The following is a 17,961-nucleotide window of genomic DNA, read 5'->3' as shown; positions in this document are numbered from 1 at the left end:
TAATACGTATCCTCAGAAAGTTATTGAGTACAAAGTGACATAAGACTGGGAACACCCAGCACTAGAGCAGGATCAATAACGGCAGCTGTGGCAGCCTCACCCTGGCAGACAGCATCTTGATTTCGTTCAGGCATCAGGAAGGACACGTGGTGCTGGCTAGTTGTCCATCAGTGTCTCTTTTCCCTTCTCCCATAGCGACGGAATAATAATAGCAAACATTTCCATGGTACTTGCCATGTGCCAGGCACTGTGCTTTCAAGTTTCAACTCATGTGATCCTCACACAACTTCATGAGGTAAACACAAGATCCTCCATTTTATAGCAGAGATCAAAGGCACAGGGAGGTTCAATAACCTCACACAGCCCAAGGGGGCAGAGCCGGAACGTGAACCTCAGTCACCTGGTTCTTAACCAGTACCATCCCTCCACATTTCTGTTTTTTTAATTTAGGGCGGTGGGTGCCATGGATCTCCCCACCCTTAGCACGTCTAATAACGACCACAATTTTGAAATAGAGGTGAACATAAACAACACTAGAGGTATCTGCAATAGCTGAAAGGAGATATGAACAGCCATAATTTCCACTGGTGACTGTCAGAGGTTTTGCCAACGTGATTCATAATATTCTATTATACTACAATTCATGATAGAAGTAAGGTGAAATTTGAGTTAAAGGTTAGCAAAAATAAAGATGTTATTTTTCCCATCCAACTTAATAGACCTGCCCTAGAATTACAGATGAGCCCTACGTTAAGAGCTCCTGCACTGGGCTATAGTGCTGCTTATCAACCCCTGGTTTTCAACTTTGCACACAACCTCCCTGCCCCCCCCAACTCACCTCCTGCCCCCCACACACAAAGACACATCTGAAACACCTTTGCATCTGCATGCGACCATGAGACTATCGTCTGGCCAATGAAATCCAAGTGGGAGTGGCGTGTGCAACTTTTATGAAGTGTGTTATAGGGAGATGGGGTCACACCCTTCTTCCCTCCTTCCTGTCTGGAATGGGGCTTTGATGGCTGGGGCTTTAGCAATCATCTTGGGGCCTTGAGGTAACCTGAGGATGGGGACCGCCAGATGGAGGACATACAAGCAGAGTACAATGTGTAAGAGCCTGAGACTCTAATGCCATAGAGTACCACACCAGCTTGGATTGCCACCAGACTTTTTAATCATGAGTCAGAAATAAACTTCAAGCTCATTTAAGCCTCATTTATTTAGAATTTCCTATTACTTTCAGTCAAACTTAATTCCAACTAACTCAGCACAGAACCTAGTTCGGGACAAAGAGACATGAAGGCAAGTCGGTTAAGGAGATTCCAGGAAAGATCTTCCTCCATGATAAAAGGGAGGAGGACAAGAAGAACCTATTTGTCCTGGGTCGGCCTCTGCTTTCAGTGTGGTTCCACAAGGACTTAAATAACAACAGATCCTGCATGAAGCTTGTGACCACGTGAAGCAGGTCAAAAGAAGGGCATACTCTGACCCAGTTCTGTGATATCCTTGAGCTGCTGGACTTGCTGTACGAGGAAAATACGAACCCTTATGTGTTTAAATGACTGCTGGTTGGGCCATCTGTAATATTCCTCATAGAGCAGCTATCAACATCAATAAGAAATCTTCACTGTCCCTTGATCATGTCATAGCCATAAAAGACTGCACCGTGTACCGTCCCCCAAGCACATCCCCATGAAGCACCTACTACACTCCACATAAATAATTCCATGACAGCACTTACCACCTTGGCCTGGGACTGCCTGGGTCCCCAGCAGCCCTCAGCACACAGCCTAATACATGGAGCCATAATAAATAAAATCTCCCTTTCTGCCACCTCATCCACCTGTAGAAACACTACCCACTTTTTAAGACCCACTTGACATTCAACCCATGGAGCTTCCCTGATATGAACATGTACAGTACAATCCCACACAGAGTACCTCTTCCTTTCACAATCAGAGTACAAGTCAAAGGCTTCATTATGGACTACAAGGCCCAATATGATCTGGCCAGTCTTGCAATCCATTCTCACCTCCCACCACCTCCTTTGCTCCCTGGGTTCCTGTCACAATGGCTTCCTTGATAGTAACCAAAAAGCAAACATCCATTCTCAGCCCAGGTCTTCATACTTGCTGACTCGCTGTTTCCTCAGCCTGAGACGCCCTTCCCCTAGACACTCCCAGGCTCTCTGCTCACTTCATGCAAGTCTCTGCTCAATCCTCATCATTAGACTACTCTGAGTAAAACAGCACACTCCATCACTTTCTATATTTCTGAACTCTTATCACTCCCCACATACACTTCTTTGTTCGCTGTTTCTCCTTCTCTGTAGAATGTGAGCTTCACAAGGGCAGGGACTCTGTCTTCTTCACTCTGTGCCCCCAAAACCTAGGACAGAGCCTGGTACAGAATAAGAGGCCAATACATATTTGCTGGACTGATTTTTTTAAGAAATGAATACAATACAGATGTTAGCACAGCAAGAGGGGAAAAAAAGTATCTGGGGGAATATGTTCCAAACTGTTACCGTTTGGTCTAGCTGGCGGTTGACGATGGGGAGCGGGGTGTGTAACGTTTGTGCTTTAACAAGGAGCCTCAGCCTGGGGAAATGCGCACTGAGAGACAGAAAAGTCTCTTAACCTCTTATAAAGTCCTAAAATCTATACGTCCTCCCTGCTTATTCCATGAAGCTCACATTTTTAAATGAACAGAATGTGTGTGGGTGGACAGGTGTGAAAAACTGAGCACCTACCTGATAATCATTTAGCATTCACTGAGGAGTGAAATGAGCATCATGATCTATTTCTGTAGCATTTGGTTTTTTTAAAATAACAAATGAGCACTTACTGTGGCTTCACCAATTAGCTAAGAGTCCCTGGGAGAGTCCTGGGCACCTCAGATGTGCAGTTTCCTCACTATAAGATGGGAATTACACCTGCCTCATAGGATTGCTGGGATGATAATAAGGAAAACAGAGACAGAGCCCGGCATGTAACAAGCACCCAAGTGTTAGCTGTTATTCTTACCATAATTTCTTGTCTATTTATATTTCTTGAGCAGCAATAAGAAAAAGGTAAATTAAAATAGGAGGGGAGAAAAGCAATCTCCTCACCCCCTTGGAAACTGCACCTACGAATACTTCCCATAGGAGTTCGCCTGGCATTATAATTATCAACAGGCTGTTCCCCTATTTGGAAGGTCATGTGTCTCTGGGAGGAGGAAGGGACAGGAGTGTCACCAAGTGGTGATTCCTGAACCTAGTACAGGGCTGGACACACAAAAAAGCACAAATAGAAAGAATTTAAGTTTTTAAAAGCCCAACTACCACTTAGAGAGTGTTTACTATGTGACAGGTACAAAGCCAGGTACTTTGCACATGCTCTGTCTTGTAACTCTTATAACAATCCTATAAGGCAGACACCACCTCTGCATTCATTTAACAGATGCGGCAACCAAGGTGCAGAGAGGGGAACGCAGGTAACCCAGTGAATTTGTGGCAGAGCCTGGAACCTGAACCCATATTCTTCACCGCCATCCCACCAACTTCTCTTTTTAGTTTAAACTCCCAGAGGGCAACCTTCTTCCTAAGTTCTGCTTCACCAAGTCCCCACGCATTCTATAAGAAGTTGGAGCCTATAACATCCTGTTTCTAGGATGCGAACAGGGGGGCATGCAGCTGCAAGGTCTTAGACCATGGCTACTAACTGCTGTGTCTTTACGTAGTTCATCTCATTTAAACCTCACAACAACCCAGCCAGGTGTGCCTTCTGTCATTGTTCTCATTTAACAAGAAAATGAAGGCCCAGAATGGTTGAGTAACTTGTAAAGTGGCCAGACCAGGATTCAAAACCCTGGTCTGCCTCCACGCATGGCAGTGTCTTCTCTGTGTCACCTTCAGGTCTGGGCTTTGTCTCTAAAGGGGTTCCAGTGTGGTGGTGAAGAGTGCTGTCTTGAAACACAGTGCCCTTGGCTAGTTTCACTACTTATTGTGTGACAGTGACCGAGTATTTTTATGTATTAAATGGGAAGAATTTCAGACTGTAGACCCACAAATTCACAAATCTGACTTAAGCAAGCCAACTGCAAAGGGACACTTCTGAAGCAATCAGGAAAACCCAGTTATGATCTGAGTATCAGACGATACCAAGGAACCACTGTTCAAACTGAGGTATGATGATGGCATTGTGCTTATAAAAATGTCTGTTACTACAGAGGTACATAACAAAGTATGTAGGAGAAAATGTCCGTAGCCTGAGATTTATTTTTTAAATACTTCAGCAAAAAGAAAGGGGGGGTGGTGAGCAATGGGTGGAAAAGTTTAGCAAACTTTGCAGAAAATACTGAATCTGGGTGTCTGGAACTATTTTCTCTATTTTGGTGTATTTTTAAAATGTGATAATTAAAAATCTTTTTAATGGAAAGAAAATGAGCACACATCTCGGATGTCTTTTGTAAGGATTCAATTACCACGCACACTGTCTGGCACAGAGCAGGGTTTCTAAACCTCAGCATCATTCACCTTTGGAGCTGGATCATCCTTTGTGGTGGGGGGCCATCCTGTGCACTGTAGAGTGTTGAGCAGTCTCCCAGGCCTCTCCTCACTAGATGACAGTAGCCCTGACAACCAAAAATATCTCCCTGGGGGACAAAACTGCCCCAAGGTGGGAAGCAGTGCTCTAGAGTAACCATTAAAAGAGTAGTTTATTAATGCCTAAAGCACCTCACTTTTGACAGACAAAGCCCCCATTACTTCACCACCATGACTACTACCAACCGACACTTTTGAACACTTAACAATATGCCAAGTGCCGTTCTAAACATTTTCCATGTACTAACCTATTTAGTCTTCACAACAGCCCTCTAAACTGCTAAACTAAAAAATCACTCCCATTTTACAGATGAGAAGACTGAGGCAGAGAGCGTGTCAATAACACAGAAACCCAGCCTCTCAACCAGTGGACCACATTTTAAGAAACATGGCAACCCAGCCTTTGCCCCTTACCGGCTGAGGAGGCCTTGGGTAAGGGATGTAATCTCTTTGCACCTCACTTTCCCAAGTATAAAACCATAAGCTACCGTGACAACTGAATGAGGTCACTGCTTACTGAATGCGTACTCTGAGGCAGCCACTTAACATGCCAACTCCACTGCATCTTCAGTACCAGGCAGATGTTGCTTCCTCATCATTATGTCCCCTTTGCAGATAAGGAATCAATCAGGACCCAAAATGAAGAAGGCAATGGTCCAAGGGCACAAAGGGAGCAAACGAGCCGAGCTGGGATTCAAATCTCAGTCCTCTTGGACAACTCCTTCTACATTACCCACATTACGTCCTAGACATCAACAAATCCCAACAGCCCTCCTTCTCAACACAGACCAACTCTAACCACTTCTTCTACCTACATTGAACACTGATCCTGAGTGCTGTGCAAGAGCATCACAACAGGCTTTTCTGCTCCTGCCCAGCCCCTACTCGGCAGCAGAAAGATCCTTTAGAATTAAGTCAGAACACGTCATTCCTCTACACTAAGCCTTGCGATGGCTCCCCCCCCCATCTCACCAAAGCCTTTGCCCTGGTCCACAGGTTTCACTAGATCTAGTCCAGGACTAGACCTCACCTCCCACTACTTTGTCATTCACTCTGCCTTAGCCAGGCTGGCCTTCCTGCTGTTCTTTGAACACACTGAGCATGCTCCCACCTCAGGGCCTTTGTACCAACTGCTCAGACTGTTCTCCCCCGACCTGTTCATTCAAGAACTTGCTCAACATCACTTCCTCAGAGAAGGTTTCCCTAACTACCCTATCAAAACAGTGGCCTTGGACTTGCTCTAGTCCCTGTCCCTGCCTTATTTTTCTAATTAGCAATTACTGCCACTGACATCATATTATAGATCTACTGTCTGTCTCCTCTACTAGAATGTAAGCCCCTAGAGGGCAGTAGCTTTGTTGTTTTGCTCTCTGCTGTATCCTAGCACCTAAGACAGAGTCTGGCAAATAGGAGGTGTTGAATAAATATGTGCTGAACAAGTGAATCAAGACGACACGATTTCAAACCCGATGTTCTTTCTAGTACCCTAGAGTGTCTCATTAAAGACTAATTACAGCATCTGGCATACAAATATAGCCAGCAAATGTCTGCCCCATCCCAAATTCTCTTCTACTCTCTAGTCTCACTCTTCCTTTGAGAAACTGTCCTGGCTCCTCCACTTCCCATCTGGCATGAATGTGGCCAAGTTATTTACCTTCACTGTGCTTCAGTTTCCTCATCTGGAAGATGGAGGTAAGCACAGGGCCTACTTCAAAGGGTGGTTGTGAGAACTCAGTAAGCTCAAAAATGCACTGCACCTTTTTATAGCACCTAGCACAGAGCAAGTACCCAAAAAATATCAGCTGTTAATATTATTTATTCAACCCTTTCTGAGCTCCTGTATCCCCTGGTCTCTGTTTTCAGGACTGTACTGGCCACTGAATCCTTAGGGATGAAGCAGATCCAAGCCCTGTCCTCAGAAAACCCACAGACACAGACACAGATACAATCTCTGTGTCTCTATGTCTCTGATTCTTGGGGAAATGTTCAAACTCCTTATAAATGCCAATCTGTTTGTACCTGTATGGAAAGCTTGGAGGAAATATTAAGTGAACAGAGCAAGCCGCAAAACAAAATATTTAGTGTTTAAAAAAAAAAACAAAAGCCCATTTTGTCTTTCTTTCTCTATATATGAACAGAATATAACCCAGAGTCAGCACACTCCAATAGAAATATAATGCAGCCTGTAAACGCAAGACATTAGGTCATTTTACATTTTCGAGAATTAAAAAAACTAAGAGGCACGTGAAGATTAATCTTACTATATTTTATTTAACCCAATATGTCAAAAATATTATCATTTCAACATGTAATCAATATAAAAAGTTTTACTGAGATGTTTTATTCTCAGTTGTAGTATGTCTTTGAAATCTAGTGTGTATCTTATTTACAAGCACACCTCAATTCAAACTAGCCACATTTCAAGTCAATAGCCACATGTGGCTAGGGGCTCCAACAGTGGACAGCACATGTCTAGCAAGATTGACACGACCTGATAACACACGTTACTTGTAATCTCCTTCCTGTAAAGGGTCAGGCAGTAAATATTTTAGGCTTTAAGGGGCCAGTTTGTCTCTGTTGTAATTACTCAACTCTACCCTGCTGGTGTAGCACAAAAGCAGCCATAGACAATATGTAATAAATTGGTGCATCTGTTTTCAATATATGCAAGCAGGCATAGGGCCGTGGGTGGCTATTTGTCAATCCCTGGTTTAACTGATAGCTCACAAGGTCTTTCTAAGACATAGCCCTTTTCATCTTCATCTCCCGACATCAACAGCTCAGTCCCTTGGCTCCAGCCACCATCAACAGCTCAGACCCTTGGCTCCAGCCACACCAGCCTTCCTGCAGCTCCCAGAACACACACTGCATATACCTGCTGAGGACCTCTGAACTTGCTTTCTCTGCCTGGAATGCTATTCCCCAGACATCCACAGGGCCTAGTCCCTCCCTTCACATCGCTGCTCAAATGCCACTTTCTCAGTAAGGCCTTCTCCAGCTATTCTATCTAAAATCGTAACACTCTCCTGTCTTCCCCAGATCCCTGCTTTATTCTTCTCCACAGCTCTTACCCCATCTATCATCCTCTACATTGTACTTGTTTGTTCCTTGTCTACCTCCACAACAAAATGAGCTCCATGAGGGCAGATTTTTGTCTGTTTTGTTCACTGCAGTTGCCCCACTACCCAGATCAACGCCTAGCACACACCTGGCACTCCTTAAATATTTGCTGAATGACTAGCTTCCCCTCAGACTTCAATGCAATAAAAGTAACAAAAGAATAAACAAAAATTAAATCACTTGAAAATGTAAAAAAACTTTTTTTAAAAAGGCACTTCACCACCACCTCACTCAAACCCCTACCACTTTCCCCTTCAATCTCCACCTTTCAATCAGAAGGACTGTGGTAGGCAGAATAATGGCCTTCCAAAGATGTCCACACCCTAATTCCTAGAACCTGTGAGTGTGTTACCTTACAGGCAAAAGGGACTTGGCAGATGTGATCAAGGTAAGGACCTCGAGAGGGGGAGATTATCCTGAGTTACCCAGATGGACCCAATCTAGTCACTTAAAATCAGAAACCCTTTCCTGGCAAGTCAAGGGGAGATGTGAGTACACAAGAATAGTCACAGAGATGCAACAACGCTGGCTCTGAGGATGGAGGAATGGGCCACCAGCCAAGAAACAAGGGGAGCTTCCAGAAGCTGAAAAAGGCAAGGGAATGGATTTTCCCCTCGAGCCTCCAAAGAGGAATGCAACCCTACTGACACCTTGATTTTAGCCCCGTGAGACCCATGTCAGACTTATGACCTCCAGAACCATAAGACAATAAACTGGTGTTTTTTTAAGCCATTAAATTTGCTTCATAGACAGCTTCTCTCAATCTCACCACTATGGACATTGTGGGCCAATATTTCTTTGCTGTGGGGGCTGTCCTGTGCATTGTAGGAGGGTTAGCAGCATCCCTGACGTCTATCCACCAGATAAAGCACTTCCCCAGTTGTGACACCCAAAAATGTCTCCAGACCTTACCAAATGTCCCTTGGCAGGCAAAATCACCCTAATTGAGAACTACTGCCATTACCTGTCTGTTCTCTCTACTCGGAAGGCTCTTCCCCACCTTCTACCCAGGGCAGGCCCCTTCTTCTGGTCTCATCTTAAACTGCATCCTCAGAGAAGCCTTCCTTGACCAGCCTACTTAAAACCGATCTTCCTCACCCGGCTTCATGCTTGCTGTGTACTCTGCCCAGAGAGCCTCATGACTCCTTCCCTCGCCTCCTTCGAGTCTTTGCTCAAACATCACCTTTTCAGCAAGGCCTTCCTCAACCACTCTATAAAACTGCATCCCCCACCCCTCTTCATTTTTCTCCTCAGCCCTCAGCCCCATCTAACATAGTACACATTTTACTTACTGTCTGCTTCCCCTCACTACAACATAAGCTCCACCAGGCCAGGAGTTTGTGTCAACCTTGTTGTGTACCTGTGCCTGGAAGAGTGCCCGCCCTACACAGAGCAGAGGCCCAAAAAATACTTACTGACTCACTATCACAACGTCCTCTGGTTTCCTTCCTACATCTCACACGTGTTAATGAATTCAGCTCTGTTTCACATCTGTCTCTTGTATAACAATTGGTGTCACCACTATATCCTCAGCACCATATCTGCTATATGGCAACTGTTTATCGAACAAACGAATCCCTACGACAGCCCTTATGAACTAGATAATTACCTCCATTTGAGAGAAGAGGAAACCAAAGCTTAGGGAGACCAACTTGCCCATGTCAATCAGCAAGAAGTGGAAGAGCCAGAAATACAACAGCAGCCCGTCTGACTAGAGAACCAGAGTGATATACCCGGAACCGGGGAGGCTGGGCCCAGTGCAACCGCCCAATTTTACAGATAAGGAAACTGAGGCCCAAAGGAAGGATGGGACATCTTCAATCAGCACTCTCAGTAACTACAGCTAACATTTACTGGGCCCTCACAACAGGCCAGACATCGTTCTATTTTATTTGCGTGTATTATTAACTCGTTCAGTCCCTCACAACCACCCAATGAGGTTAGGACTATTATTAGCCCACATCTGATGGAAAACAGAGGCCCAGAGCGATGAAGTAACTTGCACAAGGTCACACGGCGGCGGGTGGGAGGTGGCGATGGGATGGCTAAACCTTGGAGCGCTAACTCTTCTCAAATCCTCGCCAGCCAGAGCCACTCTATTCCATTCACCAGAAACGCGTTAGCCCCTTTAGTAAACTGCCCGCACCCCAGTCAATGGGGGGGTATCTCAGAAGGGGAGCGGGGTTCTACCGTAATTGGCTCCTAAATCTGGCTAACGCCCCCGCTCCCCTTCGGGGATATACGCTAAAACTGGAGAGAGAAGGAGGGAAGGAATTGCAAAAACAGCCTCCATCTCTCGGTTCCCCCATTTAGAGAGTTTACCCCACAGCGCTGAGGCCCAGCCGCCAAAACCCAGAAAGGAGAAAACCTACCGGGGGCCAGACCAAGCAGGCGGCCCCTCCCCGACTCGGAGCAAGCCACGCGCCCTCTCCATCCCCCAGGGGGCACTGAAGGACCGCCGCCAATCACCGAGCCCTCGCCTCTACCCCCACCACCAGGCCAACCCCGGCCCTGGCCGCGGCCTCTGAGGCCCGGGGCCGCCGCGCGCTAGGCAGGCCCGGGACCCTCTAGGCTCGCCTCGCTCCCGCCCTCCGCTGGGCCGACACCCAATCCCAGGCACCGTTTCATCGAGTCCTGGGAGCCAGAGAGATGAGACCTGGACGCTGATTGGCCGCCGCCCCCTCCCTCCACCACTCCCAGCGAACGCGGAGCCTTCTCCGCGAGGGCCGCCCGTGACCCCATGTTCTCCTTCCCGTCTTCCCCAAGTCCCCCCGTGGCCTCCGGACCTGGACATCCTCGTTGCGGAGCTCGTCTATGAGCACCGCGATGGGGTAGAGCGAGTCATCGCCGTCGGCCGCCGCCATCTTGGCTCCGTCCGTTCCTGTCAGACTGCGGCCAGCGCCGTGCTGAAACCGGGATGGGGAGGGGCAGGGCTGAGGGGAGGAAAGGCGGGCGTGGGGGCGCCCGAGCCACTTTACAGGGGCAGCTCCACAGTCATTGGCCGCGCTACGCCAGGGCAAGGCCGCTTTTCTTTGGTTCGGACAAGCGAAGTCCCGCCCACCGCCCATTTGCCATTGGTCGAAGGGACAAGAAAGGCTTGCCGGAGCCAAGGAGTTGGGGGGAAGGAAGCGGAAGTATGAGGTATCTTAGCGACCAAAGTCGTACCCTCCTACGTTATACCTAGCAACGGCCAAGACGAGCAGTTGTTTCTAGCCAATGAACGGCAGGATTGGGAGGAGGAGAAGCCTGCCCTTCTGCGAGTCCTGGAGCAAGTTTCTGCGCATGCGTCAGTAGGAATGTATGACGTCATTTGGAGACCGAGAAGGTCTGCATGTTTTGGCTTGTGAGGTAGCGGCCCGCTGGCTGGTAGGCGGACGCCAGGTCCCTTTGTTTGGGGGAGGAGGCGGGAGTGAGTCCTTGGTTTATGCCTTGTGCCGAGGTCCAGAGAAGGGGGGCGACTTGCCTTACTCTCTGGGTTAAACCTAGGTCCCTCGGACTAGTATTCAAGGCCTTTGTGGATCATGATTCCTGAACCCTTTCTGGTTACATCTCCCATCTCCCCTTTTTATACGTCAGCAGTCCTGGAAAATTACCCCCCTGAGTACGTCATGCTTTTTCATGCCAACTAGTCTTTGTCCAAAACGTACCTTCTACTTGCAGAGCAGTTCCTATTCAATTGTCAGATCTCCACAGAAATGTCTCCCTTTCCCTCCCTTTCTTCAGACTTGGTCCTCAAGGCCGCGGAGCCACATAATCTCTCTCTCAAAATTCCCATCCTCGGGGCTGAGGCTGTGACCGTGTGTTAGAGTCTGTCGCTTCTCACAGAGTGGGGTAGGATTGGGACTGACTAGTCTCTGCTCCTAGGCTCACTCATCACAGCCCCCCCACCGGCAATCTTAGGATCACCTTAACTGAGGGAGTTGGGGATGGGCGATTGGAAAGCCTCGGGTGCTTCTGCACCCGTTTTTAGTGCCACTTGGAGGGCAAGGCTGAGCTAGGACTCCTGGACAGGTCTGAACAGCCCAAGCATCTTTTCCAAAGGCCTCTGCCCAGTCCAGTTAGGTTTATGAGTTTTTACCCTCAAAAAAAGTGGGAAGTGGTGGTGTTTCATACTTCAGTCCCTGCCCTCCATATATCCAGGGTCCTTCCCCACCCCACCAGCTCACTGAGACTATGGATCTTCTTAGCTGAGGGTGCACTTTAAATATCTTACAATTTTCTTTGTCAATTTATACCTTAATAAAACTGAAAAGAAAACAAAACAAAAGGCACGAGTGTGCCATGCAGAGGTAGCCGCTGCATCAGGCAGGTATAATCAGCAACTTCATTCTGGTCCGTCTTTTCAAAGAACGGGCCCTTAGCATAGGCATCTAAATGAGTGACCCAGACAGTTATTTTAGCGCTGCAATTTGTTTTCATGGTCCACAGCCCAAAAGAGGGGTGTCCTTAATCTGACCGTGCATAGTTTTCTAAGTGGCCTACTAAACAGCTAGACCACTGGCAGCTGTCCATGTGTCTGAGATCTGGCCAGTGAAGGGAGCAATCACATTTTGGTTCTGCAGAGCTGGCACTGAGACTAAACAGCCACAGTGGCCCAGGGGACACCATTAGGATTCAGCTTACCTAAACCATCAGTGAACCAGGGCCATGCGTTTAGGGGAATCTTGAGGCTTGAGGGTTCCTAGTGCATGGATTTGGCTACAGTGTAGAACTTAAAATTTCTTCCTTAGAGATAGGTACCACTTACTCTTGTAAAGCTGAGATGTCCCTGGGACCAGTCTGCCTTCATTCTTCTTCTTTTTCTTCTTCTTATTCTTCTTCTTTTTTTTTTTTTTTTGGTGAGGAAGATTGGCCCTGAGCTAACATCTCTTTCCGGTCTTCCTCTTTTCGCTTGAGGAAGATTGTCACTGAGCTAACATCTGTAGCAGTCTTCCTCTGTTTTGTATGTGGAATGCTGCCTCAACATGGCTTGATGAGTTGTGTGTAGGTCCGCACCCAGGATCCAAACCTGCGAACTCTGGGCTGCCCAAGCAGAGTGCACAAACTTAACCACTACGCCACTGGGCTGGCCCCCTTCATTCTTGAATATGCACTTTCCATGAGACACAGGACTTTTTGGGCCCTTCTGACGTTGTTAATAGTGAGTCCATGTTGACTCATTCCAAGATTGGAATATCATGCCTGTCAAAAAGGAGCCAGCAGACCCAAAGTGGAGTCACTTGTGCTAAACCCCATATCAGCAAATCAAGACTCAATACCTGACCTAATTACAGTTTGAAGCTCTCTTGGAGTGTAACCTTTGACCAGTCAACTTGGAATGACCTGGTCAGCACTAGTGAGGTAAGCTACCTGAAAGACGCATACTATTCCCTTTCAAATGGTGACCTTGCCTGAAACAATGCATTCTTTGCTAATAATTTCCTTTTTCCCACCCTATTTCTGGCTCTAAAAACCTTTCCTTTTCTATAGCCCTTTGGAGCTCCTCTCTAGTTGCTGGAGAGTGTTCTGCATGATTCACAAAGCCAATTTAATCTTTAACTTTACTCAGTTGAGTTTTTGTTATTTAACAGATTTAGTGGCAGTGGCAGGACCAGAGGAAACTTTTGATGGCTTTGGGGATGAGGGAGACAGGTGTGGTACCAAGGAACCCTGTTGAGTTCTCCGCCTTTCTTGCCATTTTCAGGGAGATGGGTAAGTTCCTCTCACTTCTGAGCCCTCCTCTCTTTGCATTGAGCTCCTGATCTAATTGGCTTTCCACGGTTCTGCATTTGACTGGAATCCCTCCCCCAATTCTCCCTCACTCTCCCCATATTCCACATGGGGAACTACTGGTGGTTATCTGACTAGGTCTGGAGTTAGGCTGGGTCTTATTTGAGCTGGACTGGGTCCAGTGTGAGGCATCAGGTGAATAAAATTTTGTTTTAAGTAAAAGATAGTGACTAATGGGAATCAGAATTAAAAAAAAAAAACCAAACATTTTTGGGCACAGGTTGAGCGTGAAACCAGGGGTCAAGTTCTTTAACAATACTCAATTAGTTGTCTGTTTGCAAAAGTAGTTAGATAATTACTAAAACCCACTGTATAGATAATATCTCTGACACATGGGTCACTATGGTAACAGGTGCTTAAGTTTTCAGAAACTGAGAGTCAACTCCTTGTCCAGTTTAAGCTGGTTAAGACTTAGGTCATCAGCTGGACTTGTGCAGATGACGAATAAGTGACCCTTTGATGTCAACGAGCTGAAAACTCCACCATCAGATCATGGTGATGCCACCATTTTGTGAATATGTGTCCTATGAAGAACCATGAAGCTTGACTATGCTTGCACAGATCATCAGTTCCGTCACTTCTCCTTACCTCCAACCATCTATTCCCACTTCAGACCACCCTGCCCCTTAATCCCATAAATATCCCTAATCTCCATTTTTTAGAGAGGTAGATTTGAGATTGGTTTTCCCAACTCCTCACTTTGCTGCCTTGTGATTAAACTCTTTCTCGCTGAAAACTCATCATCTCAGTGATTGGCATAATTGTGTGGCGGGCAAAATGAACCTGGTTTGGCAACAATTTGGTGAACCATCCAGGAGGGAAGTCCAGATGGACCTTTGATCCATGGTTCATTGGCCCTTTGCCAGTGTGGAGAACCTGTGGATGAGTCTAGCAACTTCCAGGAACACCTGACCCAGGGACTCTTCTGGGATGTTTTCCTGACTCAGTGCCACTGACCCCAGTGCATAATTTCATTTTTTGCAATAAAGAAACAGAAGCCTGTAGCCCTCTAGGCTGCATTCCCTAAAATGGGGCGACTTTAGCTATGAGCCAATGAAAAAGGAAAAATCCATTTAAAAGGTAAACTTAACCCTTCCAGTTGCTAAAATGAAATTTGGATCCCATTGTTTTATAAACTGGTAAGTTTTGTATTGTACCTTATACATTGGAGGTTGTAGGGTCTCTATGTCTACCTGTGTGTTCATATATGTATATATGTATAAGTTGTATGCATGTACAATAAATGTATATGTTGTAAGTCTCAGATGTTTTTCTATCTCCAGAGGGTATGGCCAAAATTAAGAGCTCTATTTAATTGACTTAAAGTAAGTGCTTATATAAATTGTTCCTAAATCTAATAGAAACTAACCCAAATGTTTTTCAAGCTAAAATGATATAAATTAATCTTTGGTAAATCAAAGCTTGTTTAAGTTTGTTGGTTTGATTGAAATAGGCATGTCCTCAGAATTGTCAACATTGAATATGATGCAGACATGCAGGGTTTATGGTCAAATAAGCTCAAGTTATTTCTGTTACAAAGTTTGTCAGCAAAAATAAGCAAATGATAAATTAATTTTGTCTAATGTCTCATGAAGTTTTTGTGGGTAATCTAAACATAGTTATTGGGAGCAAATGATTTAGATGTAAGTGAAATAAGGGATTATAGATAAACTTTTAGCAATAATTATATTTTATGGCATATGTATTCAAAATAATTCCCATAATCTCTTTGGTAACTTGAAACTTTGAAGTGTTGCCTGGTTAAATTAAATGATGGAAAATTCATTGAATATCTAGATCATTTCTAAATAAGAAAAAACATTAGACATTAATTATTAATATAGGTTTATCTACCTTTGGCTTCTTATTACAGAGAAACTAAAAGATGTTTCGGTTTATCAGTAAACATGTCTTGTATTGTATTTAAAAATTGTACTATGATATAGTGTGTTTCTAGAAATTATAAAAAGTATTTATAGATTTGCCATGCCACAGAATACTAATTTAAAAGACAGTTTATAATTGTTTACTTCTTAGTTTTCATTAAAAATTAAGATCTGTAAGGGTTAAGAATTATAGTTGAGATATGTGATTAAAGCTACTAAAAATTAATAAGGAAAACATCTTTGTATTCAAGGAAAGTTAGATGTGTGTTTTCAGTAAAGAAGGTATAAAGAATTGAAATATTTTTGTTTGTTTTGTTAAGAAAGATAAATTTGTCCTGAAGTACTAGGAAAGAAAAAAAGAAGGCATAAGACAAATTCTTAATGTAAACAGCAAGTGACAGAAGGTTTATGGAAGTAAAACTCTAAGAAAAGCTTTGTGCATGGTCAAGTTGGCTAAGACTAAAATGAATTCAGTTAAATGAGTAAGTTTTAATATCAAAAGTAAGCTGATGCAAAATTGAGTTTTTTTTCTATCTCATAAAGGGATAATTTTCCTGGACTTTCAGTTTCCTCTTGAGAAAGAGATTATAAAATATTTTTCTTTATTTTGGAGTAAGTCTACGTAAAAGACAGAATCAATGCTTGGTCAAAATAATCTCCTGTGTTCAAAAACCTGAGGTGTCTCTATTAAGAAAACTGGTTTGTTTGTTTTTTAACTGTTTAACTTGGTATGTTTTCCTTCAACATCTTTTGCTGTCACATTGGTTAAATAGATAACTAAGCATTGTTTCTTATTTTACCAAGTGTTTTTAAACCATTTGATATTTTTGACAAACTTCCCCAAAATTCAAATTCTAAGTAAAGTCTTTCTTTTTTTGAGAATTTCCAGTGAGGCCTGGGACTTCTCAAAGAATTTATTCTCTCTTTCTATAAAGAGGGCAATATTAAACTAATTAAGCTTATTTAGTATGTTAAATTACATGGAAGCCTTGACAAATAAGTGGTGATAAACCTTCTTAAGTTATATTGTGTGGGTTAATATTAGTGATATAAATGTTTTAAAAATTATATAAAATTCTTAAAATTCTGATCTGTCCTGGTTATCAGTTATAATTCCAATTATTCTATTAAAATTTTATATGTGACAGAAATAGCCAAGTTTCTTTGTCAATTGCCATTTTTAAGTCTTTTGTCATTTACAGACAGTTATTGTTTTACTCTGATGCTTTTGCAAAGGTTTCATCTTCAGAGAGCTTCATGGAAAGGGCTCTGACACATGGAGAGTACTCTGACACTCTAAAACACAGGTTTCTGATAAACTTTCAGATCATAAAATTGAACTGGGTAAGAAGTTACAAAGTGCAAATGGAGAAACTAATGACTCTGTGAAACTGCTAACAGAAGATCAAGATCAAGAGTTGATTACATGAGACTGAATGAACTGATGAGAATGATTATAATTTTTATGACTTTGAAATATTGCTCATTTTTTAAATGTTTTTTCCAGATTTAAGGAAACATTTTTCTCTTTTATCTTAAGCTAACTGTGACTTATAGCAATTTGGTAAATTATACCTCAGTAAGCAGAATTGAAACATTTATTTTTTTCTCTCTAGCTGATCCCTCTAGAATTTGGAAACTCTTAGCAAGTGAGCAGTCTTACTTTCACGGCAATACGGTTATTTACATAAGTTCAAAAGCTGGGATCCCTGTAAACAAAGTACCAGGCCAATTTCCAAGTGGCTTTATTTCATAAAGTCAATCTTTGTTCAAAGAGCTTTAAGCTATGCATGAGCTGAGTCTATCCATCTTCTTCTCAAATATGACATCCCAGTCAAAGCCTTGGTAATACAGCCAATGTTTCCAATTGTGTCCTATCATACAGTGAAGAGATTCTTTTTTTTTTTCTCTCTGTCAGATCAGGTTAGTAAACACTTAACTATAACATTAAAAATAAAGGGAAAGAAAACACCAAAGTAATCTTGCCATTTTAAGCAGAAACTCACAAACAAGATGGAATAAGTTATGACAATAACAACTTAGAAGGGGAAGAGGAAAGAGATGGAATTGGCTTAGTCTAAGGAAATAAGAGGATGTCACAAATGGACTATCTCGTCTATGAGATCTCTTTGTACAGACCTAATGGTAATCACTAAACAAACTATTAGAACATAGACACAAATGAAAAACAAGGAGAAAACTAAGAAAACTACCATAGAAAACTACCTATGCAAATTAGTAATCTGAAATGCAAGGGACGAGAAACTAAAGAAATGCAGAAGAACCAAAAAACTAGTGATAAGCTGGTAACATTAAACCCTCACATATCAATAATCAGTCTAATGTAAATGTATTGAATTCTCCAAGCAAAAGACACAGATTGGAAATGTGGATTAAAGAACAAGACCCAACATTATGCTGCCTCCAGGAAACACATCTCAGCTACAAAGACAAACACAGGCTCAGAGTGAAGGGATGGAAGATGATACTCCAAGTTAATGGCAAACAAAAGAAAGCAAGTGTCACCATATTTACATCAGACAAAGGAGATTTCAAGATAAAATAGGTAAAGAGAGACAAAGAAGGGCAGGGCAGTAT

At 43.7% G+C, this 17,961-nt stretch overlaps 1 protein-coding gene and 1 long non-coding RNA gene across 2 annotated transcripts in view; one reads left to right on the top strand and one right to left on the bottom strand.

Moving 5' to 3' along the window:
* The window catches only part of PPP2R1A (protein phosphatase 2 scaffold subunit Aalpha), a 39,822-nt gene extending 28,971 nt beyond the window's left edge, over positions 1–10,851 (bottom strand). The window contains exon 1 of the mRNA XM_001496260.6: positions 10,495–10,851. Within this exon, the coding sequence (XP_001496310.4) occupies positions 10,495–10,776 (282 nt within the window). The 5' untranslated portion in view covers positions 10,777–10,851. The remainder of the gene's footprint in view (positions 1–10,494) is intronic.
* Positions 10,852–10,997: 146 nt separating this feature from the next.
* LOC111775453 (uncharacterized) lies at positions 10,998–17,321 on the top strand. The gene is made up of 4 exons (XR_002811151.2): positions 10,998–11,074; positions 12,556–13,048; positions 13,279–13,399; positions 16,600–17,321. It is a non-coding gene; the product is annotated as an uncharacterized lncRNA (long non-coding RNA).
* Positions 17,322–17,961: the final 640 nt, after the last annotated feature.

The sequence above is a fragment of the Equus caballus genome, chromosome 10 (assembly GCF_041296265.1).
Source record: "Equus caballus isolate H_3958 breed thoroughbred chromosome 10, TB-T2T, whole genome shotgun sequence".
Taxonomy (NCBI): domain Eukaryota; kingdom Metazoa; phylum Chordata; class Mammalia; order Perissodactyla; family Equidae; genus Equus; species Equus caballus.
The sequence above is the reverse complement of the archived record's forward strand: the minus strand, read 5'-3'. Positions and strand labels throughout refer to the sequence as shown.